The sequence below is a fragment of the Neovison vison genome, chromosome 1, assembly GCF_020171115.1.
Source record: "Neovison vison isolate M4711 chromosome 1, ASM_NN_V1, whole genome shotgun sequence".
In the NCBI taxonomy this organism is placed as follows: Eukaryota; Metazoa; Chordata; class Mammalia; order Carnivora; family Mustelidae; genus Neogale; species Neogale vison.
The window spans coordinates 193,100,040-193,126,984 of record NC_058091.1 but is presented as its reverse complement, the minus strand read 5'-3'; the positions used below and the strand labels follow the sequence as shown (position 1 = coordinate 193,126,984).

At 35.0% G+C, this 26,945-nt stretch overlaps 1 protein-coding gene across 1 annotated transcript in view; it reads right to left on the bottom strand.

Moving 5' to 3' along the window:
- Positions 1-26,945, bottom strand: part of ST8SIA4 (ST8 alpha-N-acetyl-neuraminide alpha-2,8-sialyltransferase 4) — a 100,852-nt gene that overhangs the window by 43,989 nt on the left and 29,918 nt on the right. Inside the window, 1 exon segment of the mRNA XM_044264933.1 lies at positions 10,618-10,911. Within this exon segment, the coding sequence (XP_044120868.1) occupies positions 10,618-10,911 (294 nt within the window).

Genomic DNA, 26,945 nt, shown 5'->3' with positions numbered 1-26,945 from the left:
ACTTGTGGTGAGCATCACATAATGTACAGAGAAGTAGGATCACAACGTTGTACATGGAAACTGATGTACCAGAATATCAACTATAACCGAATAAAAATTAATGCAAACAGATCATACATTTAACAAAGCAACTAATGTGTGCTTCTTTAAATAGAAACATATACTTTGGGGTGCATGGCCTCCTCAGTTGGTTAGCATCTGACTCTTGATTGCAGCTCAGGTCAAGATCCCAGGGTCCTGAGAATGAGTCCCCAAGTTGGGATCCACACTGTGAGCACAGAGTCTGCCGGTCCCCCTCGGTCCCCTTCTGCCCCTCCTCCTCTAGCCCTTCCTACACTAGCACTCTCTCATCTCTCTAAAATAAAAATTTAAATAAATAAATAAATAAATGGAAAGCAATAGTTGCCTAATGAAAAATTTGGAACAGAATGACAATCAGACCGATAAGAGGTGAACTAGAGATGTCACTTGATTTGATTTCTGCAAGGCTTATTATTCCTTCCAACATTTAAATCCACAAGCCTTAAATCATGGCCTTGATCATTAAATTGTGAATGCGGTACTCACAGCCATACTAGTTTAGCATGCCAAAAGAAAACCTCACTGATCCAGCAAAACCCTGGGAAACTTAAGATGGTATATTAAGAGATATTCCATTTTTTCCCCATTTTGTTTTTTTTTTCCATTTTTTTATTTATGACAAAATGAAGATGTATACTGGTCATAAAAAATGCAAATTAATTAGAATATCACCTTACATTCTGAATAAGAGGAAATAATTCAAAAGTTTTTTAGTTACAGAAATAGTGGCAAAGAATACCTATCCTCCCAACACAAGATAGAATTACTAAGAGTAAATTCAAGATAGCACAACAAGTACCAACAAATAAATATAAAGTGGGAAACTCTTGCTGTATATTAAGCATGGCAAAACCAAACCAATTTCTGAAAATGCCAAGTGACAAGTCGAACATGAATAAACATGAATTGCCATTATAAGCAAAGCCACTGCATTACTGGTACTGTGCTTAACAGGCAAAACATCTAGCAAAGCAACTTGCATGAAATACTATTAGTAATCATAGGTTATATTTTTATTTAAAATAGTGTATTATATTGTGTATTGCATACTTTGTAAGTATATATAAAATATTGATACAATATTTAATGTTATTGTATGTTGTGTGTATATATAGCATATATGTATTACATTCATTTTTTCCAAATTCAACATATAAATACCACTCCAGAAATGATTTTAAATAATTTGCATTTATAGAAAGAGCTATCTTTGCTTTTTTAAAAGTTTAATAATTTTAGAAATTTAAAGAAAGAATAAACTCAATAGGCTAAATGGCTCCCTAACAAATATATACATATATATATATATATATTTCTATATGTTAAATATATATCTTTATCTTATCTATCTATCTATGTGGGTGTAGGTATTTATGTCTGCATATGTGTGTGTGTGTGTGTGTGTGTGTGTGTGTGTATCTTTTACCAGCAAAAGGAAATTTTTAGATGAGGGTGTATTAGCTTAAATATGGTTTTAAAAAATATAAAGAATATTTAAATTCCAAGAGAAATGACTTTGAAACAGGAATATTTTCGTAAGCTACCTCAATTATCAAAATGAACAAAAGTTAAATGAAGCCTTTTACTTAGGTTAAGAGAAGACATTTCTGAGAATGTCTGTAAAAATTAAGTACAAATCTGTATCATGTTGCTTTGAATATTCACTTGAGTAAGAACAATTAGAAGTATAAAACCAGTGAAACTCAGTACTGAAAAGAATATTAAATGATTCAACACCCACTTTTTAAAGGATATAGATTTGAGGATATAAATAGTCTATCCCTGGACAGAGCTGAAGTTTTATTTGACCTTCCTTTTATATCAAACTCCTAAATAATTCTTAAAAATTCTCTAAGCCAGTGTTCTGAGTTTGGATCAATGTAGACACAAGTTTTAAAGAGATTAAGAGCATTTTCTCAGAACTTGCAAAATACTCCAATCTGACAAACACTGCTATAGGTCATGGGGTACACCAACCATTTAAAATGAAAATTCTTAATTCCAAGCAAATTTAAGGCAGTCGTGTAGTCATTTTATCTCACCCTTGTACATTTCTTTTGTAGTTGTTAAATTATCCTTTAAATAAGAAACATTTGGAAGATTTGTCAAATACAAGGGTAGCACATGTATTCCTCACTAAAAGATAAAGAACAAAACTCCTAAGTAAAAGTCATAAAAAATTTTAAAAATCTACATGAACTGAATGTATCTTTCTCTTGAAAATCATTATGGTGAAGACGTTGTTTACAGAATTGTTGGATAACTTTAGAATTACCAACATATAGAACATTATGTACTCTTGTTAATCTTAATAATGAAAAGCAAGCCCTTAATCTGTGTTTATCTCAATTAATACAAAATGTTTATCAACTTAATGAGAGTACAGTTCCTATTGTATGAATATTGATATTAAAACAAATAACTACAGTATGATGAAAAAATAGGATAGATAAATAATCTTTATTACAGTAGAATTAAAAGTAATAAAACTAATGGATGGTATAAATTTATAAAATAATTAAGACTTGAATATTTAATTTTTGGCTTGAATATTTTTTAAAGATTTTATTTATTTATTTGACAGAGAGAGACACAGCAAGAGAAGGAACACAAGCATGGGGAGTAGGAGAGGGAGAAGCAGGCTTCCTGCTGATCTGGGAGCCTGATGCAGGGCTCGATCCCAGGACACCATGACCAGAGCCGAAGGCACACACTTAACCATCTGAGCCACCCAGGCGCCCCTTGGCTTAAATATTTTAATGCTTCATAATCATCATCAGGGGGTAAAGGATTCAACTATAAATGTTTGAATATATTTTCCAGAATGACTGCAAACAAATCTAAAGTTTAAATTAATTATGCTCTTAAATAAGTATCTGAATAAAGGTAAAAGAATTACAATTAAGATATAAGATAATAGAGACAAGAACTAAAAGAGCAAACTTCCTGAAGTACCAACATCAAAAAAAAAAAAAAAAGAGGCAGAACACTACATATAATTCTAATGAAGAATTGGCAATTTATATATAACATGTTTATGTATATAAGACATCATTTAAAAATATATTTATTTATCTATCTAATCTCTTTCCTTGGATAATTCTTAAGAAATTATCTATCACACTTGGTAGTGGAACTAAGTACCTACTTTTTGCATGATGATTTTTTTTTTCACCATGTTAAAAAAATAAGAAACTAAAGTATAACCATCCCAGTCAATAAAACAACACTTGGCTATTATGAATCAAATTATAGTAATTATAAAAATTGGGTTTTTTTTTTTGCTGAGACTAAATATTTTATAAAATATATATTTTGAGGGGTGTCTGGATGACTCAGTGGATAGCCTGCTTCTCCCTATCCCTCTGTGGGCCGCTCGGCCTACTTGTGCTATCTCTCTATCAAATAAATAAACAAAATCTTTAAAAAACTATCTATCTATCTATCTATCTATCTATTTTCACAGCCTGGATGGTTCAGTTGGTTAAGCATCAAACTCTTGTTTTGGCTCAGGTCATGATCTCAGCCTTGTGAGACTGAGCACCATATCTGGCTCTGTGCTCACAGGGAGGGAGTCTGCCTGAAATTCTCTCTCTCCTGCCTCTCTGCTCCCTACCCCCACCCAGATGCATTCACCTTCTCTCTCTCTAAAGTAAGTAAATAAATAAAATCTTAAAAAGCATTTGTTGAAAGGTCTTATCATTTAAAATTGTATTTTAAATGATGCCATTGGGCAAATTGTTTGTTTCCGGATATTGTAGGCTGTCCATTGATAATTTTATTATAAATGTAAAAGAACTTTGATTTTTTTTATATCTTGTAGTCACATTTTTAAAGTTTCAACAAGTCATTTTAAAGCTTCAAACTCCTGTCTTCATTCTTAAAGTCTTATGAAAATTGCTCCATTTTTCACAAGGAAAATTACAAAATGATAATTAAAATATGTAATCATGTGTAGCTTTTGAAGAAATACCACTGAAAAGTTTGCAACCCCAACCACTTTAATACATTCATGTAGTCTCTTAAAATTGTAAATATATCTTTGTCTGTCCCCATTAGATTACCTTTTCATTATTTTGTAAGATTGTTTTAAAATTAGAATCTAGCTATAGTTTTTCCTTTTATTTTATTTAATATGGCTTGGGAAGAATGACCATTCATTAAAACATAATCTAAGAATCTCTTTTAATTTTTCGACTGATAGTTGTATTTTTAGGGCATTGAAAAAAAAACCCCACAATTAAATAGATGTTTAAAGTTAGTTAAGCTATCAGAATTTTCAGAGAGGAAAAATACTTAAATAATGAAGCTTGGCCATATGAAAACTATCAGAATGATTCTCATTGTGTTAACCTTTTGCCTTGCAAATCACTTAAAACTTTCTACCTGTAACTGCAGTACTTGGAGGGCCCTTCACGTTTTAACACGGTGATGATATGCATACTATACTGCATGCACTAGGTGTTCAAACCTTCTGTTAGAGACAACAAACTCCAATAATCAACAGAGGCTATGAAATTCTCTAAATTATTTTCCTGAATTGTATTAACCACAGTGTTTCAGAGAGATTAAAACAGATACTTAAAGAACAGCTCTTGGGGGAGTTTGCTCTTGCTTTCATATCATGTGGATCTTTGTCTCATCAGCATTCATACTTCCTTATTTCAGTAGTTTCAGTAGCCTTGTAGAGCACAAACATTATGTTGAAATGCTACATTGCACGCATTATTAATTCCATAAATGAAATGACTTTTCACGTATACCACGTGTACAAATTTCCAATGTATTTGTAAGGTGAAAGGCAACTCTAGAGCTACTCTGTAGATCCTGGGTCACAGTTTTTAGAATTTAATCGCTTGTCACTTGAGGGGGAGAATGTAGATATATAACCATTAGAGTAGCAAGGTTAAGTTCCTCCTAGAGATACAAAAGAAGTCTTGTTAAAAACACCTAAAGCACAGTAATCAAATGAATGTATACCATTTACTTCATCAGCGGTCAGAAGTTTGTTTGACCTTGTTACTCTGGGATAAAATGCTTAGGAATTAGTGAAGTAGTTTATAATGGGTATGGAAGGAAAGTGGATAAAGCAAAACAAAAGGAGAGTATAGATGAACTAGTTATTAAAAGGCTCTGCACTTTCTATATTTAGGAAAGTCTATAAAAAGTGTATATGAATTCATAGTTCTTTATCATGTAAAACTCTGTCTGGATTCTAATTTATTGAACGTACCTCTTATTTTGTGTTTTGACATTGATAGTCAACGAAAATACAATTTAGGGAATAAAAGTACTAGTTCCAACGCTTATATGGAGAGGTAATGTAAGGACCTATTTTACTGTCCCTGCTCCCCTTCCCCCATGGGACTTAAAACAAGACCTGGAAACCAGCTCCAGGTGTGGAGGCCAAGAAAAACAAGGCTGTAGCCCTGACATCAGTACAGCCATCTTGGCAAAGCAAAAGCCGACACCTTGCACTATTAAAAGTGGGTTAAGCTTAAGAGTGGCCATCCTGAAGGCCGGGAAGCCATTTTACTGAGCGTCCCTAACCAGCCCACAGGGCGCACGGAATTTGAGATAAGAGAAAGTAGCTAAAACCTAGGAAACAACTTAATTATATACCACCAGGGCGGTTAGGTGATGGCGCCACAGGGACCAGATTGTTAAAGGAAAACAAATAGTTAACTTGCAGAGATCACAATCCTGCAAGATGGAGTCTCCCTTGGTTTGCAAACGCCCGGTGATTTACAACAAAAAGGGCTATCTCTTCAATGGCCCAATTTCCAGAGACAAGTGGCTCAGTTCCTCAAGGCCTAAGGTCGCCCTCCCCACCATAAAACTGAAGGAGGCTGAGGCAGAAGGAAATGTAAATCAAGTTAAATTTCTTCGAAACCCAATTCTCACTTAACCGCCAGGATGGCGCCAGGGTGATGCTGGGGTGGCAAAAAGTTTAAACAAATCTAAACTGTCAAAGTGGGGCCCAAGATATGTATGTAGCCATGAGAAGTGCCTTGAAAATGCTGTATAAACCCTTGGCTTTGAGTGCTCGGGGTCCTTGGTGAAACCCACTGCGCCTGGCGGATACTTGGACCCCAGTTAGCTAGAAATAAACCTCGCTGTGTGACTTGCATTATTGAGAGTGTTCTCTGTCTAATTGAGGGGTGGTCGACTCTGTACCCTAACAACAAAAGACCAGAATAGTCAACAAAATACTGATGGAGAAAAAGAAAGGCAGAGTATTGATACTACCTGACTTTAAGACTTACTCTAAAGCTAGCATAATCAAGGCGGCATGGTGTTGGTGGAGAATAGACAAACAGATCAACAGAACAGCTAAAGAGCCCAGAAATAGATAAACAGATAACACACACATATGGTCAACCAATGTGTGAAAAAGGAGCAAATGGATACAATGGAGCAAAATCGTCTTTTTTTTTTTTTTTTTTTTTAAAGATTCTCCTGGTGCTGTCTTGTGCTGGAGGTTGCTAGGAGAACCCAGCCTGCACATGTGCCGAAACCTTGCTCCCGTCCTCTGATGTGCGCCTCACAGGTGCCCCAGAGATAATCTTTTCAACAGATGGTGCTAGAACAACTAGACAACCACATATAAAGAAAAGAAACTAGACAGAGATCTTATATCTGTCATAGAGATTAACTCAAAATAGATGATAGATCTAAATGTGAAATGCAAATCTATTCAACTCTTAGTAGATAGGGTGCCTGGGTGGTTCAGTTCATTAAATGTCTGTCTTCAGCTCAGGTCATGATCCCAAGGTCCTGGGACTGAGTCCCCCATTGAGCTCCTTGCTCAGTGGGGAGCCTGCTTCTCCCTCTCCCCCCTGCTCATGCTCTCTGTCACTATCTCTATCTCTTTCAAATAAATAAATTCTTAAAAAAAAAAGAAAAACAGAAAAGAAAAGAACATAGATCATCTAGATAACTTTGGGTTTGGTGATAACTTTTTAGATATAACACCAAAGGCAAGATCCATGAAAGAAATAATTGATAAGTTGGACTTGATTAAAAATAAAATCTTACACTCTGTCAAAGACACTGTCAAGAGAATGAGAAGACAAGCCACAGACTGGGAGAAAATATTTGCAAAAAACCTATCTAATAAAGGAGTGTTATCCAAAACATATATGTATTAAAAAAAAAAAAAAAAAAAAAAAAACCTTCTTAAAGCTCAGCAGCAAGAAAACCAACAACCTGATTAAAAAATGGGGACGCCTGAGTGGCTCAGTGGGTTGAGCCGCTGCCTTCGGCTCAGGTCGTGATCCCAGGGTTCTGGGATCGAGTCCCACATCGGGCTCCTTGCTCGGCAGGGAGCCTGCTTCTCCCTCTGCCTCTGCTTGCCTCTCTGTCTGCCTGTGCTCACTCGCTCTCTCTCCCTCTGTCTCTGACAAATAAATAAATAAAATCTTAAAAAAAAAAAAAAAATGGGCCGAACACCTCAACACATATCTCACTGAAGAAGAGATAAAGATGGCAAATACACATACTAAAAGATACTCTGCATCATATGTCATCAGAGAAGTACAAACTAAAACATCAATGAAATGGCACTACATAACTATCAGAAGGCCAAAATCCAGAACAATAAAAGCACCAAGTGGGGAGGGTGTGGAGGAACAGTAACTCTCATTCCTTACTTCCGAGAATATAGAATGGCATAACCACTCTGGAAAACAGTTTGGCAATTTCTTACAAAACTGAACACACTCCTATCATAAATCCAGCAGTTGTACTTTGGTATTTACCCAGATGAGTTAAAAACCACGTCCACCCCAAAAGCTGCACACAGATGTATATAACAGCTTTGCCAAAATTCAGAAGCAACAAGTGAATGAATAAACAGACTGGTACATCCAGACAATGGAATATTACTCAGTACAAAAAAGAATGAGTAACAGGCCATGGAAAGACATGGAGGAACTTTAAATGCTTACTGCTAAGTGCAAGAAGCCAATCTGAAAAGGCTACATACTGTATGATTCCTACTACAAGACAGTTGAGAAAAGGCAAAAACAAGAGAGACCATAAAAAAACAAACAAATTGAACATAATTTTTTAAAAAAAGAACAGAGTCAGTGGACATTATAACAGAAAACTACATAAAATCTAAATATACAAGATGAGTAAACGTATCATTATTATGATATATCAGCTCAGTGGAAAATTGCTCAGCAATAAATGTGTACTTTGAAGGCAAAAACAAACAAACAGTTCTTGCCATGAGCTAGTGGGGAGGGATGGCCGATTAGGCTGAACACAGAGGACTTTCAGGAAAGCAAAACGACTCTGTATGATGCTGTAAGTGGATATATGTTATTATACATCTGTCAAAACCCACAGAATCTACAAACTAAGAGCGAACTGTAGTATAAACCGTGGACTTTGGATGATAATGTTGTGTCAGCGTAGGCTCATCAGCTGTAACCAGTGTACAGCTCTGGCGCAAGATGCTGATGACGGGGCTCTGCATGTGTGGGGGCAGGGATATGGGAAGTCTCCCTCCCTCCCTTCCTCCCTTTTAATTTTGCTGTGAACCTAAAACTGCTTTAAAAAATACTTTATTAAAAATAGTACTAAATCAGAGTCATCTTAAATTTTATTAGTTTCCAGTAATCAAGGAGTATTTACTTCAAAACATTTTTTTTTAATCTTACTAACCCATCACTGGAGTGTGCAGGTATATGTGTATGTGTGTGTCAGTGTGTCTGTGTATAAGATAAGACAATAAGAGCGTTATCTTTAAAATTTTCTCACACTCAAATGATATTCAACATTAACATGTCAAAAAATAAGACGTGTTCCTAGCACGATGCTTTTATAAAGTTACCCTGTTAAAAACACATTTTTTTTTCCTTCAGAGTTACATTACCAGGAAACTTTGTAATTAAAAAAAAATTACTTATCCTCCAAATGAATGTATTTTATCTTACTTTGTTGAAGCTTCATGTAAAACATCAAAAGAATGCACGTTGATTAACCAAGATCTAATTATAAGAATGCAATTTAATTGTGTGCAGAATAAACGATCCAAAAAGCTGTCTTGACTCTTAACCAAGAAAATGGTAAATTCTGGAAGGAAAGTATCATAATAACAAAACAAACTGAAAACACCTTAGCCCAGACCCAGTTACAGTATATGAAGCAGACTATTTTTAACTCTCTGTTTGGAAATCTTTTTTCTTTTAGAACTTGCAGCCATTCTACTTAATTGGTCCCTTGAACTTGCCCTTCCTTCGCATGGCCACTGATTCTGTCCTACATCTTTATCACCTTATGAGTAAATTAATCAAGAAGAGTCTAACTGGTCTTCATACATCTAGCAGCTCTTCTCGCTAATGCCGAGTTGGCTGTTACAAGATTTAGACTCCTAAATTCACCATCTTAACTGTGCCTTATGCAAAATAAAACTGATTCTTTTCCTAACCAGATCACAAGTTATTTTTCCAACTTTATATTCCAGTGCTTCACAATGAACTCCATTATTTCACAAGTTTATTGTGTACTTAATTATTTCCTTGTCTCTGTTCACTCTAATAATGCAACAATATTTCCTTCTGTTTGGTTTTCTCTGTTGCCATCTCCATCTCTCTGTTTCTGTCTCTGTCTCCTTCTCTTTTTATTCCTGAAGAATAGCTATTCTGTTCTTCAAGCCTAGTTCAAATGTTGGGCTTTTAAGTCTTCTTTGCTAACATGAAAACAAATTCTACACTCCTGACAATATACCCCCTTACCATGTGTCTATGTCCTAGCAAGTTGTATATGGGTCTGTTTCTACTGTAGAACCTATGCATTCCTTTAATAAAGCAGTGACCGGCCTTCTTCATTTTTCTGTCTCCAATATATAACAGTAGATATTCAGTGAGACAGGTTATTGCTTATTTTTGTATTATATATTTTTACACATTTATACATATGCATGCCTGAATTTGGACTTTTGATCACTTGCACTTTCAAATAAATTCTATTTTTTAGGTTTTACATCTGATATTGTATTAATAAAAGGGAAATGTTGACTGAATTCATAAAAATGGCATCTGTGATTTGTGGTGGGAGGAGCATTAAGGCATGTCATCTCAGCCAGCCTTCTCTTTCTCTGGTAGGTCTCAACTACAGATGGTACTTAATGGCTCCTTAAATACATCCAACATTGATTCTTCCAGAGTAGTGCCCAGTCACCATTTAGCACTTCTGTTGGTAGCTTTCTTACCTGAAATTCATCAACTGTACTAGGAATCCTTACTGGTCTCTTCGGCACAGCAGAACATAAAAACCGGTAGTTTGTTCACGACCACACATAAGTAAGTGCCGAGTTCAAATATTTGCTTTTTTAAGAAAGAGAGTGCAGTAAAATAATATGGTACATAAACAAAACTCAAGTTGGTGAATCGAGTAGCCATTATTAAAAAAGTGGAAGCATATATCCATCGGGAGATTTTACCGAGGCTCCCTCCTGTCTAGGTAAAAGGTTTAGTTATGTGTTCCACTGTGCCAAGGACAGACTGGTTCTTTCCAGACACTTACCCTCTGACAGCATGAATAAGTCTCAAGGATGGATAGGCAGTTCGCACTTTCAGTTTATTCTTAAGGATTAATGCATTAACCCACTCCACGTGCTTCTCTCCTCCTTTGACCATGAAAGCAGGGATCCAAAGGACACTGTCATTCAGCATGGAAAGTCTATGCACAAATTTTTCTCTGTCACTCTCATTCCGAAAGCCTCCAAATGCTCTTTGTACAACTGATGGGTTCATGGTAATAAAATCTGATTTAGTTCCCACATCTGCAGCAAACTCCACCACAGGGGCTAGATTACACCTGAAGAGGAAAAAATTAATGGACAAATGAAAAATAAATACGAAACAGTCACTCCTAAAATGGGGTGCATCAAAAGAAGAATGGGGAGCAAGCATTTTCTTTTCACCAGGTTGGGGAAAAAAGAAAAAGATAATCTGCCTGGTAAAATTATATTTCAGAAAATTACCACACATTCAGGAATACGGTCTTCAACAATGATGTGCTTCCCTAGTATGAGGCTCAAATTGTCAGATTAATTCAACCTATTGTCTGAGAATACTATTTGCTGTCTGTTATCTTCATAAAACCACATGATATGAATTCCATTCCTAAGAATTGGAGCTTGATGTTCCAATCTGCACGACTTGTCAAGCTTAAGTAGTCTTAACAACTTTATAAACAAATCAACTGAAGGTGGCTTTTCTGTACCCTGAGGTCAACTGAAAGTATAATTCCTTATAGTATTTTCCACATATTTGCAATTGCCCTCTACTGCCCTCAATGGGAAAGGAAAAGTTAGAAAAGTGGAATTATCACATTTAATATGGCTTTTGGAGATGTTAAATAATTCAGAAAAGCCTTTAAGACCAAGTATCTCTTTCTGTTCTTTTTGAGCACATCCTTCTGATGCCTATTTTCCTTTGCTAACATGCCACATATGCCTTGTGCTTTGTGGAGCAGGGACAGAATCTGATGTCCTGTTCTTTCCACTGAAGCTCCAGGGCCTTACAATGTGCTTGCACCCGATTTTATTCTTGTGACCTGATTTCATTCTTATACTGAAAGGGAGCTCTGACAAGCACCTTGAATTTTTACTTCAAACAATTTGTGATGCTTCTTTGATTCTACCACACAGATCTTTGGATTCTCAACATAAAAGATAGCTTAAAATATTTTTAATTTGCTAAAAACAAGGCAAGTTTTAGTTAGTTAATAAGTGAAAAGTCAGATTTGTAACAAACAAGAGTTTGCTAATTTGGAAAAAAATCATTTACTTCTATTCAGTCTACCCCTTCAAGAAAACACACATGCATACATGCACACGATTTCTTTTTCTCTCCTTGTATCAGCCTTTAATGAAAAAGAGAAATAAACTGATTTATCCTTTCTGTATTTTTGCAGGTCTGACTGCATTATGAAAGTTACTCACAATATTCTTCCTTGTGCTCTTTGCCACTTTAATTAAGCTCTCAAACAAGTTAGATTTAATTAAAGAGTAAAGTACGTACTCTGCTATTAAAAATACTGGCTTGTGTATCTTTCCTTATTTCTTTTAATTAATATATCTTATTACTTTCTAGATCTCTGACAGCATTTAGTCACCACAACAAACACCTCACACAATTAAGCAAAGTCTACATTATTTAGGACGAGGTCCTCAGAGAAAAAAAAAAAAAAACAACAGAAAATAACATCATACTATTTAGAAACAATTTTTTAAGTTATATATATTTAATTATACCCACTATATCGTATGATACAGTTTTTGTTCTAGCCATGATCTGTACATTATATGAGACTAGGTATTATTCATTCCCATCAGAGTAAGAATATGATGAATGGGACTGCCTTGGAAAATAGCTACATGTGAACAGAAGCCAAAATGAACATCTTACTGTGGAATTCACGGAAGATCGAGAACATGCTAATTTTCCAAGTCCAAAACTGTATTCCATACCAACTTTAAAAATAATCTACAATTCTAACTAAGTTAAATATGAGATGAATTTGGATACTGTGGGGAAAATGCCTTTTGAACATCACTATTACAGACACTTCTCCTTCCTCAGGTAAAAATAGACAACACTTGTTAACGTTAGAGTTAACATGATATTATCTTTCCACTAAAACAATTCCTCAGCAATTCTTTTCAGAGGATTACTAGGATAGAAAAATACATCTCTATTTCATTTTCTCTAGAACTATAAGAATAATCAGAGCCAACCTAGTTAAGCAGAACAAAAATAACATTCTGCTGCATTATCTTTTCAGGGGGGAAAAAAAGTCACTTGATTACGATTTTCATTACTTTTTCTTATCACTTATTGAAAAACGCCTTTACTCCCATGTTGGTTAACACTTCAGGATTTTAGGATTGACTTTTAGGATCGACTCAGCATGCTCCTAAAACATAACTGTCTGGCCACGTGTCTTTTAAGAACTAACAAGAGACTCATCAGTGAAATTGGATATTGAAAGACAGGTATTTTCCACTAGGAAGCTAAAGTAAACTAGGAGAATAAGAATATTTCTGGAGAACAGTATTGATCTGGGAGACAAACCAATATATACAATGCAAAGAATGCTAAATGATTGTATTGCTAACTAAAAGAGCACCGGGAGTTCAAAGAGTAATTGATTCACATGAACTTGACTGAAGAGTTTTTATGACCTAAGCATAGCCCAATTAAGCTTTGTGAGGGATGGAAACAGAGGTACTGAAAATAGCATGACAGAGGGACATATCCTAAAATACAATGTATGCTAGCTCTAGGAGTCCAGTATATTCATTTTCCTTGGGATTATTATGTCTAATTTTTCACTGGAAGGAAAGATTAACATTGTGTCCACATGTGGTCAGTGAATTAACTACTCTGTAGTTGAGTCAGATATTTAGTCATATAATTAGCTGAATGCCACATAATCAGGGCAAGCATTAAGAAACCCAAAATAACCAACCAGCTGTGTCACACTCCAGCAATTCAGTAGACTTATTGTGAACTTCATAGCGTTACTAGTAGTAAACTGCTGATTGAGCAAGATTATGAATAGATGTGCAATCAAACATTCTTCCTCTTTCTCTTTAAAAATCTTCTTAGGGATTATAATACTCAAAAGTATCCAGAATGTGTAGTAAGCATTTATGAATTAACACATTATTTCACATGTTATTCTTAATCCCATAAAACTGACGAGTGGCCAATTTTTAAATGATGGATTTTTGTAAGTCAAAACTACAGAGTACATAAGAGTATTTAAGACACTCACCCTCTATTTATTTGGCCACATTAAATTTTTGTACTGTCCAACTATTTTTGACATATATGAAAACATATATTCAGAATTAGGAATGTAGGCCAAACCCCTGTTTACTCTAAGCTGTCCAATTTTAAATTTATTTGTGTTTATTTCCCATCATTAAAAACCTGCAGGAATGTACTCCAGACCTCTGAAATTTCTTCTGTGATCACACACCAGATGGGATCGCCTCTCAACATTTCTTTCACGCAGAATTGAAGATAGAAATGTTCATTTCTTTCAAGGCTATATAAAATGTTTTAAAGTAATTTTCATTTTAATTCATTTAGGTTTTTTAAGGAAAGAGCTGCTTATTTCGTGTATAACACCTAAGGAATTCCCTAGGAAGGTGTGTCTTTTAGGTGTGTCAACATTCTCTGCATTTCCCTTAAGTATCAGCTCAACAGTCAAGCAACTAGGAGGTCCCCCTTCCAATAGCTCAGCAGATAGGTCTTGAGAGTTCATTGTGCAAATACTATATACTAAATGCTCAGAACTCTTTTTCCAACTATTTTACTATTTGTGCTATCTTACAATGATATAACCTGGCCAAAAAATAATCTTGACCATTATTTAGTCATATCAGTAAGATAATGTTCATTCATTTAGCCATACATTTATTCATCCCATGATGTGTGTTATACACTTATGCTAGCTATAGCATACTAAGTCATCCGAGATACTAAGCTAAGACCTTAGTGTATCACAGTGTGCACTGTGATACAGGAGGTTGTTAATTACTTCTTTACACATATAACACAGATTAAATGAGAAGAAAACAATAATGAGTAAGTTACAGACCATTCTCTATTGTTTTTTACCACTGAATGTTTAAACAAGTTCCAAACACCTCATTAACACCTTTTTACTCTTTTGGCCAGTCTCACTGTATGTGTATTTCTCTGTATTGACACTGAAATTTTTAAGCCTAAGTCATCATTACCAAGAGAACCACATTTAATAACAGACCATGAAATGGGAGACAGCCTCTTCTCTTTTCTCCCCCCAGGGGAAGCTTATGGTTCTTAACTGCTCTCTTCCTGCTTTTGAGCTTGAAGAGCCAGAGAGAACAAAGACTCTCTGATACCTGCCCTTTGCCCACACACCCCAGGTTTTGTGGTTAACCTCTCCCAGTGGCTAAGGGAAGCTAAAATATGCAGCCTATTAGTTTTTCTGACTTTCTCAAGTGAGCATAGTAGGCCCTAAATAGACCTGAAACCAATTATTTTTTGCAATGCTTTGAGGTAAGGAGTTGTATTATCTCCACTTCAGACATGAGAAACCAAGGTCAGAGTGGTTAAGAAACATGTCCAAGGACCCAGTGCATATAAAAGAAAAGCACAACTCTTTAAGAATGACTTTAGGACAGGAGTTTTCATTGACACTGCTTACACGTGTGATTTGGTTCAGAACCAGAGGAAATGTCAGTATGTTCATGCTTCACCCCAACCTTCCTGTAGGAGAAAGAGTGCAGATTCCCAGGATTTAGGCACATTACACAAGTCCACTTGGCCATGATGTTCCCCAAATCCTCTGAGCAGTTATTAAGCAAAGGGTTTTAAGTATCTAAACCATAAAAATAATACTTACACCTCAGATATCTTGAAGGAAAGGATTTTTAAAATGCTGACAAAAGGATTAAATACCAAATTGATGTGATATTTTGAAATATGAAGCATAGAATTATTAGTTAATTTATACATGGCATACCATTATGTAGTAAACAAAGTGCAAGGAATAAGAGATAAAATATGTTGAAGATCTGCACTGCAGTGTGGTGAATGGCTACAGAAATACAGAAACACACATACACATATCACATTTTATGCTTGCTGATCAGTAACAATTAATGAAACGCTCAGCTTGACAGAAATAAATACAAATGACACTTATGTCATGAAAATAACTAAGTGACAAAACAGAAGAGGAAATTTTTTCACAAACGCAGATTTGTTTACATTACTGGCAAAGGTGGGAAGAATAGTGCCCTATTATTTCTAGGGAAATCACAGAATAAAAAAAAAAATTTCAAACTCATTCTAAAAGACAAAGATGAATACTGAGAATTGTGTTAGGCTATGTCATTCCCACATTTCTGCCAAAACCAAAGTGGAGTTATCGAGCAAAGTTGCTATAACTACACAGATATTATTTAATGACTTAGTTTTTTGGGGTGAGGGATGGGGATGCTATGCTAATGAATGGATACGTTGTGCTGAAATCAAATCAAATATTACATATGTACCTACTATGTATTCAATTATAGTTTAAACTTTAAGAATAAAAGGTATTTAGTTTAGTTTCTGCCCTCAGCCATCATTTAAATGGTAGCTATGTGGGCACTGCTGTTCACATCCCAATCAGCATGACCTCAGACAAGTTAAACTCTCTGAGATGCAACTTTTTCTATAAATCAGGCTATTAACACTGACTGAAATGCAACTGAGAAAATTAAATAAACACAATATCTGAATTTCCTCTCAGCATTGCTTGGTTAGAGTTGGTAATAATTATTAGCTAATGGTAATCATTTTTTTTAAATGCCCTTTCCTTTTGCAACCTATTGTGAGAGACAAAATGAATGGATGCAGGGAAATTAAAGAGTGTGTCAGAAAGGAAAAACTTACAAAGCAAGAGTGTGTGTGGGGGGGGTGTTTAAAAAAAGGTTTATTTATAGCACACTTAAACCATTTTGTCTGGAATTCAGCCATCTTCCTCCCCCCCCCCACCAAAATTAATTGGGATTTGAATGGTTGATTTAATGACTGATGAAGAACCTCTTGAACATTAGACAAAACAAGTCTCTTTTCATAGGCAATATGAAAAATAGAGAAACTCATAGACATGGCCAAGTGTACTTAAGAAAGAGAATATGACACATATATTCAGGAAAAACTAGAATAAAGTTTTGCAATTAGGGCTTTGACACAATTCTTATATAAGGTAGTGAAGATCTTTCATTATGACAGTAAGAAGAATAATAGCTAAGTTTTACTGAGTACTCATTATGTGCCAGAAATTGTTCTATTTGCTTGGCATGAAATATCAAATGCAGGTCTCAAACTAATCCTATGAGACAGGCACTATCATTATGCTTCTCCACTGATGAATAAACTGAGTTGTGGTAAGCTGTATGCATTTACAAAGCTTGTAAGGAGTAAAGAAAGGTTTTAAGCTCTTCCTATTGTGCATCTATTAATTCATGTGAATGTAAAGGAAGAACTAGACAAACAAATTCAGCCAGATATCTTGGTCTCAAGTTCAGTTGCATTTAAATGTGATACAGCTATGTCTATCATCTCAGTGACTTCACTGATTGACGTGTCTGGTCTGAAGGTCTGGCTGGCTAAGGGAAGTGAGGAAGTCACATCCTTCCTCACCCTCCCATAAACACTCTTCACCAAAGGTGGAGGTTGGATGGGAGAACATGACAGACCCAGCATTCCAAGGTTACTCCTTGGCAGCAAGGATATATAAATAGCTGTGCTCCTCTGAAAAACCACCTAAGCAAGTAAACATGAAAAGGAATGAGAAGGGGGGGGGTTAGTTCTGAGATTTCCTACCAGAAGATTATTGAAGGAAGGTGAGGTAATTCAAATGTGATGTACATAAACTAAGGAAGGAAAGGGAGGGAGGAAGAAATGAAGGAAGGAGGGGAAAATGGAAGGAAAGAAGACAGCAGAGAAATGGTATCATTTAAAAGCGCAGGACAAAAATTCAAAATGAGACCCTATGGTAAAATTCTTGGACTACATTTTTTTTCTCTAAAATAGAGAAATTGTCCTAGGTGAGAATGAGAAGTAAAGTTTAATTTTGAAATAAATACACCGAACTATTCAGGTACTCATTTTCTTTTTCTACTGAAGCTTTATTTCCTAGAAAGTGTTCTCATTATGAAAAACTACTTATGGACAAGTGTTATGGCTGCAAGGACAAATATCCTCAATGTTCCTTAAAATAATGAGAGGATACTGAAATGATCTCAAAGTAATATAGAGAGTACTAGAAGGCTACCAGTAATTTTAACAAATTTAAATGTCATATAAAATACAAATATCTCGGGGCTCCTGGGCGGCTCCTTGGGTTAAGCATCTGCCTTCACCTCAGGTCATGATTTCAGGGTCCTGGGATGAGCCTCTCTTTTGGTTCCCTGCTCAGTGGGGAGTCTGCTTCTCCCTCTCCCACTGTTCCCCCTACTTATGCTCTCTCTGTCTCAAATAAGCAAAAAAAAAAAAAAAAACTTAAAAAACCAACAACAACAAACAAATTATCTCCTCTTATATAAAGCACTTTAAAAAAGGCTCAAATATGCAAACTTATTCCAAGACTTTAGTTCTGGACAATATTTTGACTCAACACGCCTCTGCCTAGACTCCCACAGTTAACTTTAGCATAGGAAGAGACAAGAGTCTGGGAGATCAGGAAGGGTGGAGAGAGGCAGCTTTTCACTCTGCCATTTTTAATCAATTCTCAACCTTGACATTTGTCATTCTTCCTCTTGGAGCCTACCTCATTTTGAATAGTACGAATACTTAGAAGTCATTACCTTTTTTCAAGAAAGAATAAAAAAATAAAAGGAATAAAGGGAACAATAGGAGAAGTAAAGAGAAAAGACAGACATTGGAAGGACAATGACTAAAAACTATATTTTTCTCAAGTAAGAAAAACTCTCCCAGCCTCTGGTGGTCAATGATGGTTGTCTGTACTAAACAATACATTGGAAGGGGTTTTGACTGCTGTTCTCCATCTGGGGCTTGATAATATACTTATAAAAGTTCATAAACTTACTGAGCATTGTTTAAAAACCTGTCATTATACTACACAGATTTTAAAGGAATTTAAATGTAATTTACTAATGTCATCCTTTATTATAATTAAGAATTTGCATATGATTGCTTTTTCATAAAAATAAACATGGAATATAGATAGGGTAGTGAGACTAATATTTACTTCAATTATTGTAAATGTTGTTTCTTGAAATTGTACATAGAATGAATACTAAGCAACCCATCTAAAAATAATATTTTTAAATATTCAAATATAATTAAAATATTTAAAAATATTTTAAAATATTAAAAATTTTCAATATTTTAAAATATTGAAAATATTTAATATTTTAAAATATTGAAAATTTTTAATATTTTAAAATATTGAAAATTTTTAAAATTTTAAAATATTGAAAATTTTTAAAATTTTAAAATATTAAAAATATTTAATTTTTAAATTAAAATTTAATTTTAAATAAAATATTTTAAAATATTTTAATTATTTTTTAATTGATTTATTTATTTTCAGAAAAACAGTATTCATTATTTTTTCACCACACCCAGTGCTCCATGCAATCTGTGCCCTCTCTTATACCCATCACCTGGTTCCCCCAACCTCCCACCCCACCGCCACTTCAAACCCCTCAGATTGTTTTTCAGAGTCCATAGTCTCTCATGATTCACCTCCCCTTCCAAATTACCCCAACTCCCTTCTCCTCTCTAACACCCCTTGTCCTCCATGATATTTGTTATGCTCCACAAATAAGTGAAACCATATGATAATTGACTCTCTCTGCTTGACTTATTTCACTCAGCATAATCTCTTCCAGTCCCGTCCATGTTGCTACAAAAGTTGGGTATTCATCCTTTCTGATGGAGGCATAATACTCTATAGTGTATAGGGACCACATCTTCCTTATCCATTCGTTCGTTGAAGGGCATCTTGGTTCTTTCCACAGTTTGGCGACCGTGATCATTGCTGCTATAAACATTGGGGTACAGATGACCCTTCTTTTCACAACATCTGTATCTTTGGGGTAAATACCCAGGAGTGCAATTGCAGGGTCATAGGGAAGCTCTATTTTTAATTTCTTGAGGAATCTCCACACTGTTCTCCAAAGAGGCTGCACCAACTTGCATTCCCACCAACAGTGTAAGAGGGTTCCCCTTTCTCCACATCCCCTCTAACACATGTTGTTTCCTGTTTTGTTAATTTTGGCCATTCTAACTGGTGTAAGGTGGTATCTCAATGTGGTTTTTAAATATATTTTTAAATATATTTAATTTAAATGATTATTTTAAAATAAACATTTTTATTTCTCTGAAGAGGGTGAACAGAGAAAATTATGGCAGTTGTTGAGAAATTCCCTATTCATTGTCTTGAGTAAAAAACAAAACAACAAAAAACAAAACAGAACAAAACACACCATGACTGGTATATCTAAGACTAGGGGTTTGCAAACCAAGTAACAATTCTTTTTTTTTTTTTTTTTTTAAAGATTTTTATTTATTTATTTGATAGAGAGAGATCACAAGTAGGCAGAGAGGCAGGCAGAGAGAGAGGGGGAAGCAGGCTCCCCACTGAGCAGCAGAGGCTTAAACCACTGAGCCACCCAGGTGCCCCACCAAGAAAGAATTCTTTAAAGTATATATGCTCATGGAGCGCCTGGGTGGCTCAGTGGGTTCGAGCCTCTGCCTTTGGCTCAGGTCATGATCCCTGAGTCCTGGGATCAAGGCCTGCATCAGGCTCTCTGCTCAGCAGGGAGCCTGCTTCCCTTCCTCTCTCTGCTTGCCTCTCTGCCTACTTGTGATCTCTGTCAAATAAATAAATAAAATCTTTAAAAAGAAAAATAAAGAGTACTCTTGTCATAATCAGGGGAATTGGGCCACTCTACTATTGTTTTACAGAGGAAAGAACTGATTCAGCATGAAATTATGTCCTTAAAAATCATGTTGTGCATTAAAAAGAAACAAACAGGATTCATGAAATATTATGGCTGATATTTTCACCTTTCACACCTGAAAACCATGGCAGAAAAACCATAACTTTTTCTCTTTGTACTTTATGGTTTAATAAACAATATACATTATGGTCATTTCAGTGCCTTGGTAAATATATCTGAGTTTTTGAACTTTTAGTGATTACACTATCAAACTTGTCACAGCAACAGAGCTTTGACATTTAATTTTATCATTTAAGAAAATAAAAAAAATTTTTGATTTGTCATTATAAATTATGAATATATTTTTTTCTTTCGTTTTTTTGAAAGTATAACCAAAGGTTGAAAAATGATTTATAATTAGTACATATGATTTATTCAACACTTGATCCTGGAAAGACAGTTGGTATAATGCTCAGAGGATTTAGGCATTCTGGTACCAATCAAGTATACAGAAATATTGTCAAATTATGAGTGAATAAAAATGAATGTTTTATTTCCTGATATAACAGAATAGGACAAGGCACCTTCACATTCATTAACTCTTATTTATTCTAAGTAGAACTTTCTCATACTTTATTTTATTTATTTTAATTTTATTTTTATTATTTTTTAAAAGATTCTGTTTATTTATTTGACAGAGAGACACAGAGAGAGAGGGAACACAGGCAGGGAATGTGAGAAGCAGTAGGCTTCCCTCGGAGAAGGGAGCCTGATGCGGGGCTCCATCCCAAGACCCTGGGATCATGACTTGAGCCAAAGGCAGACACTTAATGACTGAGCCACCCAGGTGCCCCTCACACTCTTATTTTGGTAGAAAGTCACATTCTGACTTGGCTGAAAGACTTTCATCTCCATAATTGTTTTATCCTCCATATCTGATTCAAAAAGTTCCTTTCAGAAGATCTCTCCTGAATATATATTTTTCTATTCCCACTGATATTTTCTCAACTTAGCTTATGTACAACTATGTCTCTTTCAACTACTGTTGGAACAATTTGTTAATTATTTTCAAACTACTAGAAAGACCCAGAGGTGGATCATGAATTGTATTTAGGGTCACTGATCAGCAATTTTTAAAGAATGCGAAAGAACAGAATGGATTATAATTGAAAACAACAGTGTTTCCGACACATAATTTTATGAAAATTTGTTGAAGTGTGTGTGTGTGTGTGTGTGTGTGTGGTATCACAGTAATAGCAATGGAAGCCGTAGTAGGAGTGTAACATGATGTAAGTTCTATTTCTTACTATGCATCTTTATTAAATAGAATTGAAAAACATTGCTTTAACCAGTTCTTTAACACAGACTCCATATTATTCTGCTTCAAAGATGTTATCATCTTGTTAAAATGCATATTTTTAAAATTTAAAAAAAAATTTTAAATTGTTTAATGTAAATTCAATTAGCTAACACGTAGTACATCATTAGTTTTTTTTTTTAAATTTCTTTTCAGCGTAACAGAATTCATTGTTTATGCACCACACCCAGTGCTCCATGCAATATAAAATGCACATTTGATCACTGTCATACTAATCAAAAAATCTTTAGTGCTATCAGTCCGGGGTTCTCATAACTTGTCCCTACCCTTACTTTTCATAATTTTCTTTCCACAAGCCCACTGCCTATCTTAGATCTGAGTGGCTACAGACCACTCCATGTAGTCTATGTCTTTTCTGTCTATGTCCCTTTATTTATGATCATGTCTCTGCCTGAAATGACCTCCCTCTCCAAGACCACTGCATTGTTCTAAAGTATTTACTCATATCTTTTTTCTACCAGACATGAAAAGCTATCATCATATTTAGTTGCTTGCATTGGGTTCACACCTTTAATGAAATTAGTAGAGCCCCCATAATAATAATGAGAGTTACTCTTTGTATTCTGTGTATGTGAACTGGTTACCTGTGTATGGGGTATTTGATCTCTCAGTCTTTTAAGAACACTGCTGATGCTCTAAACTAGAACCTGAACACACACAGTGCTGAGTCAGAGGTTAACCCAACTCTGGAAAATGGGCAATTTTGCTTGACTATTTCACCTTTAATGACTCTTCTGGGCTTGTGATGATACACACCAAAGAATCTAGACTGGACCCTCAGGCTGTCAGTTTGTGAACTCTGCACGAAATCTCCTGATACCGTACAATCACTTCAATCTTTATTTATTTATTTTTTTTAAAGATTTTGTTTATTTGACAGAGAGAGATCACAAGTAGGCAGAGACGCAGGCAGAGAGAGAGAGGAGGAAGCAGGCTCCCTGCTGAGCAGAGAGCCCGATGCGGGACTCGATCCCAGGACCCTGAGATCATGACCTGAGCCGAAGGCAGCGACTTAACCCACTGAGCCACCCAGGCGCCCCTCAATCTTTATTTTTAACATGTTAGTTGTGTTACACATGTTAAAGATGTCTCTAGAAATATGATATAGTATATGTTTTACAGTTGAGCTAAGGAAAACGAAAGGTGCGGTACTAATAAGTATGTGCTAAGCTGAAAACTGGGTTTCAACTGTAACTGTTAAAATATTAACTGTTAGAAATCATGCTAGTTAAAACAGACCAATATTGAAATAAAAATCAGCATTTTAAGTTGGAATTATTTAACCTGAAACAAGAAAGGTGATCTGTTCCACTGATGTACCTATTTTAGGTAACTGATGTTTCCTGTAAGCAAAGCCATTGTCATTCAAAACAAGTTAGGAAGACTGGAGAAGTTCTAAAGTCATAGTGTTTTTTTCATTCTGATTTTTTAAAATAACTCTAAGTCAGAATTTACTCAGAAGAGTTAGTACATGGGGATTAGTGGAAACAAGAAACTACAGTGTTTATTGTTCTTCCAATTGTTAGGATTCCTCCTCCTTTATTAATAAAGAACAACTTTCAGTTTGTGGTTTGTAAAAATGAAACTCCAGTTCTCCCTTAACCAAATAGCGTTCTGCTTTTTAACGTAAAATACTGAGGCAAGCTTAAAAGTCTATTATGCATTAAAATTGCCCAAGACTTAGAAATATCTTCATCAGGTAACTAAAGAATAGATCAGAAATATCATAAACAGAAAAGTTTCCAGATTAAGCATACCAATATTAATAGTTTTCTTCCAAGTTACATATAGAAAGTCACACCTGGGGAATTTGAAAAATTGAAGTGAAGGCCAAGGTATGCATATATACATGTTAAAAAGCTAAGGATTATTATTAATGATCCTGATCACTGAAACTAAAAGGCAGAAAAAGCACATTGACACAATACTTTGATAAGACGATGTGCAAAAAGAATAATGACAAGAATATCCATAAATACACAACATTCTTGGAAAGGGAATTATTGTTCCTGTTCCACATAGAACTATCTTAAAACTTAGTTCCATTCATTTTTATAATTAATTCCTTCTGTCTCACTGACAGCAACACTTTGTTCTTAGCTCTATGTTTATGTGCTACTTCTTACCCCTCTATCTCCTCCACCAGACTGCAAACTCCACACAGAACAGACCATGTAATGTATCTTTATTTCCCCTAATATCTACATCTACGGCAGTCCCTCAGGATTTGGCGTCTACTGACTGCTTGACAACTGTTTGTCGAATAAAATAATATTTGTTGAAATAATGTGACAAATTAATGGAACTACTGTTTGTATTTTTAAACTTCAAATAACTGTTTTTATTTTTTTTAAATCATCATATTTAAGAGCCATCCATTTATGCCAAAGATGACTCTAGAACTCAAAAAATAATTATGGGACTCTAAGTTTGAACTTCATTCCTGAACAAGTGATGAGTCACAGTAAAAAAAATCATTCTCGGGGCGCCTGGGTGGCTCAGTGGGTTAAGCTGCTGCCTTTGGCTCAGGTCATGATCTCAGGGTCCTGGGATCGAGTCCCACATCGGGCTCTCTGCTCAGCAGGGAGCCTGCTTCCTTCTCTCTCTGCCTGCCTCTCCGTCTACTTGTGATTTCTCTCTGTCAAATAAATAAATAAAATCTTTTAAAAAAATCATTCTCAGGTTTTTATTAGATCACCGTGCTTTTGACATGTTGTTCAATCTGATAATCTATTTAATTCATTAAATATAAGAGCTATCAGTTATTGCCTTTTGTCGTATATCATTTATATCTAAGTTATTCAAATTTTATAGAACATTCATATAATAATGCTATATGTAATCATGTTTTACAAATGAGGAGGAAAAACCTTCAGTTTACACATCTTCAAGCTGGTATTTAAACCCAAACTTGAATCTAACATACTGCAAATTCAAAAGAACGTCACACTTGTGGTGAGTATAGCATAATGTATAAACTTGTTGAAACACTATGCTGAACACTTGAAATTAATGTAATGTTATGTGTCAACTGTACTTCAATAAATAAATAAACAAACAGGAAGGTACAAATAAAACTGAGGTAAATGAAACAAAACAACATGAATTAAATTTATAGCACAATATCAAAGTTTCAAATGATTCTGATTATCCAAAACATATATTCTCTCTCTTACACACACGTACACACACATACTATGCTTGTCATTAATGAGAAAACACTCAAAACTACAGACTACAAAACTCTGTAAGTAGAGGTTTTATGTATTGCTTAAAACACACACACACACACACACACACACACATTTCATGCTCAAAATCACTCCGGTAGTCTTACAGCTGGAACATGAGTTCAACTCTTCAAACTCCCAGTATATTACCTTTCCCATCTATATTCCAGATTTTTTTTTAAAGATTTTATTTATTTCTTTGACAGAGAGAGATCACAAGTAGGCAGAGAGGTAGGCAGAGAGAGAGGGGAGGAAGCAGGCTCCTTGCTGAGCAGAGAGAGCCCGATGCGGGACTCGATCCCAGGACCCTGAGATCATGACCTGAGCCGAAGGCAGCGGCTTAACCCACTGAGCCACCCAGGCGCCCTATACTCCAGATTTTTAACATTTTTTTAAAATTTTTAAAAATTTTTTGAAAGTAAAACTGGTTTTGTTCCCAATTTAAAAACAGTTCATGTGTCCATTGCATGGGGAAATGGATACACACATACACACACACACACACACAATCACTACCAAAAACAGAAATTAAGCTAATACAAACATAAAACACTTTTAAGTCACCTTCTAAAAGGTAATCACTGTTAACATTTAGTACTATACTGACTGCTAATATTCTAAAAAAATATATATATATATTTCCAGTAATGGCATAAGTCAATATACCGAAAAGATTTTGTGGTTCCAAGAACTCTGGTGGATGCCAGTAAAGTAGATATGGGAAGTGGAAGGTCTTATCTCTTAGAAAAACGTCAGGGTCCTTTCCCCAAAACTATACTAAATGATGTCGACGTAAAACAGCTTCTCTCTCCCTTTTGATAATACTCATATTTACTAGTTCTTCTTTATTTATTCTTTATGTACCATGACTTCCCAAGGCCCTGACATCATCACATTTACAAAAATCCATATGAATCATTAAAACTTGGTTTTGTTTTTCTTTTGCTAAGAAGTGATACTCTTCTCCTGATTTTGAGGCTTAACATTTGCTTGCAATCATCAGGAGGAAAGGCAACACTCCTGGACCAAAGGAAACAAAAGCCAGACTACAGGATGCAGTATTAAGTAGAAAATGTTATTTCTACAAAACAAACTGATGAGAAGGAAATTTATTCACAAAATATGGCAACAGAAGGAAAAAATTGAAACAACTCTGCAAGTTGACAGGACCTATTCCAAAGGTGTCTACTGAATCATAAGAAAATAGAGTCATAGAGTTTCAGAGCCAGAAAGAAATTTATGAGACCATATAGTTCAACTGCCTCATTTGGCATATTGGGAACCTGAAACCCAAAGTGATTTATATTACTTGTTCAAAGTCACACAGTTATATTTAGAGCCAATGTCCGCAGGAGGATCCAGGTTTCTGAACTCTCAAATGAGTATTATTTTAATTATACTTCATGGGAGAAAACGTAACTGCTTAGCAACAATGACCATTTAACTGCAAATATTTACATCTTCTGTGACCTAGGTCACAGATATAATTTCATACCATGAATATACTACAAATGCATTAATCTTAAACCATCAGAAGGAAGAGAAATTTACATTTATTGAATAAATAATTTGTACTTGGGTTTAGTCAGTTTCACACATCTCATTTTATTTCTATACCCACAAAAAATAGAAGGTGAATAAACCATGGCTTGGAGAAGTAAATAAATCAGTTAAGGTTGAATATATATATATTATATATATTAAATGGAAAAGCTAGAACTTGAAATCAGATCCACCTGGTTTAAAGATTTATCTCACTTGACTAAAGTGTTAATTCCCT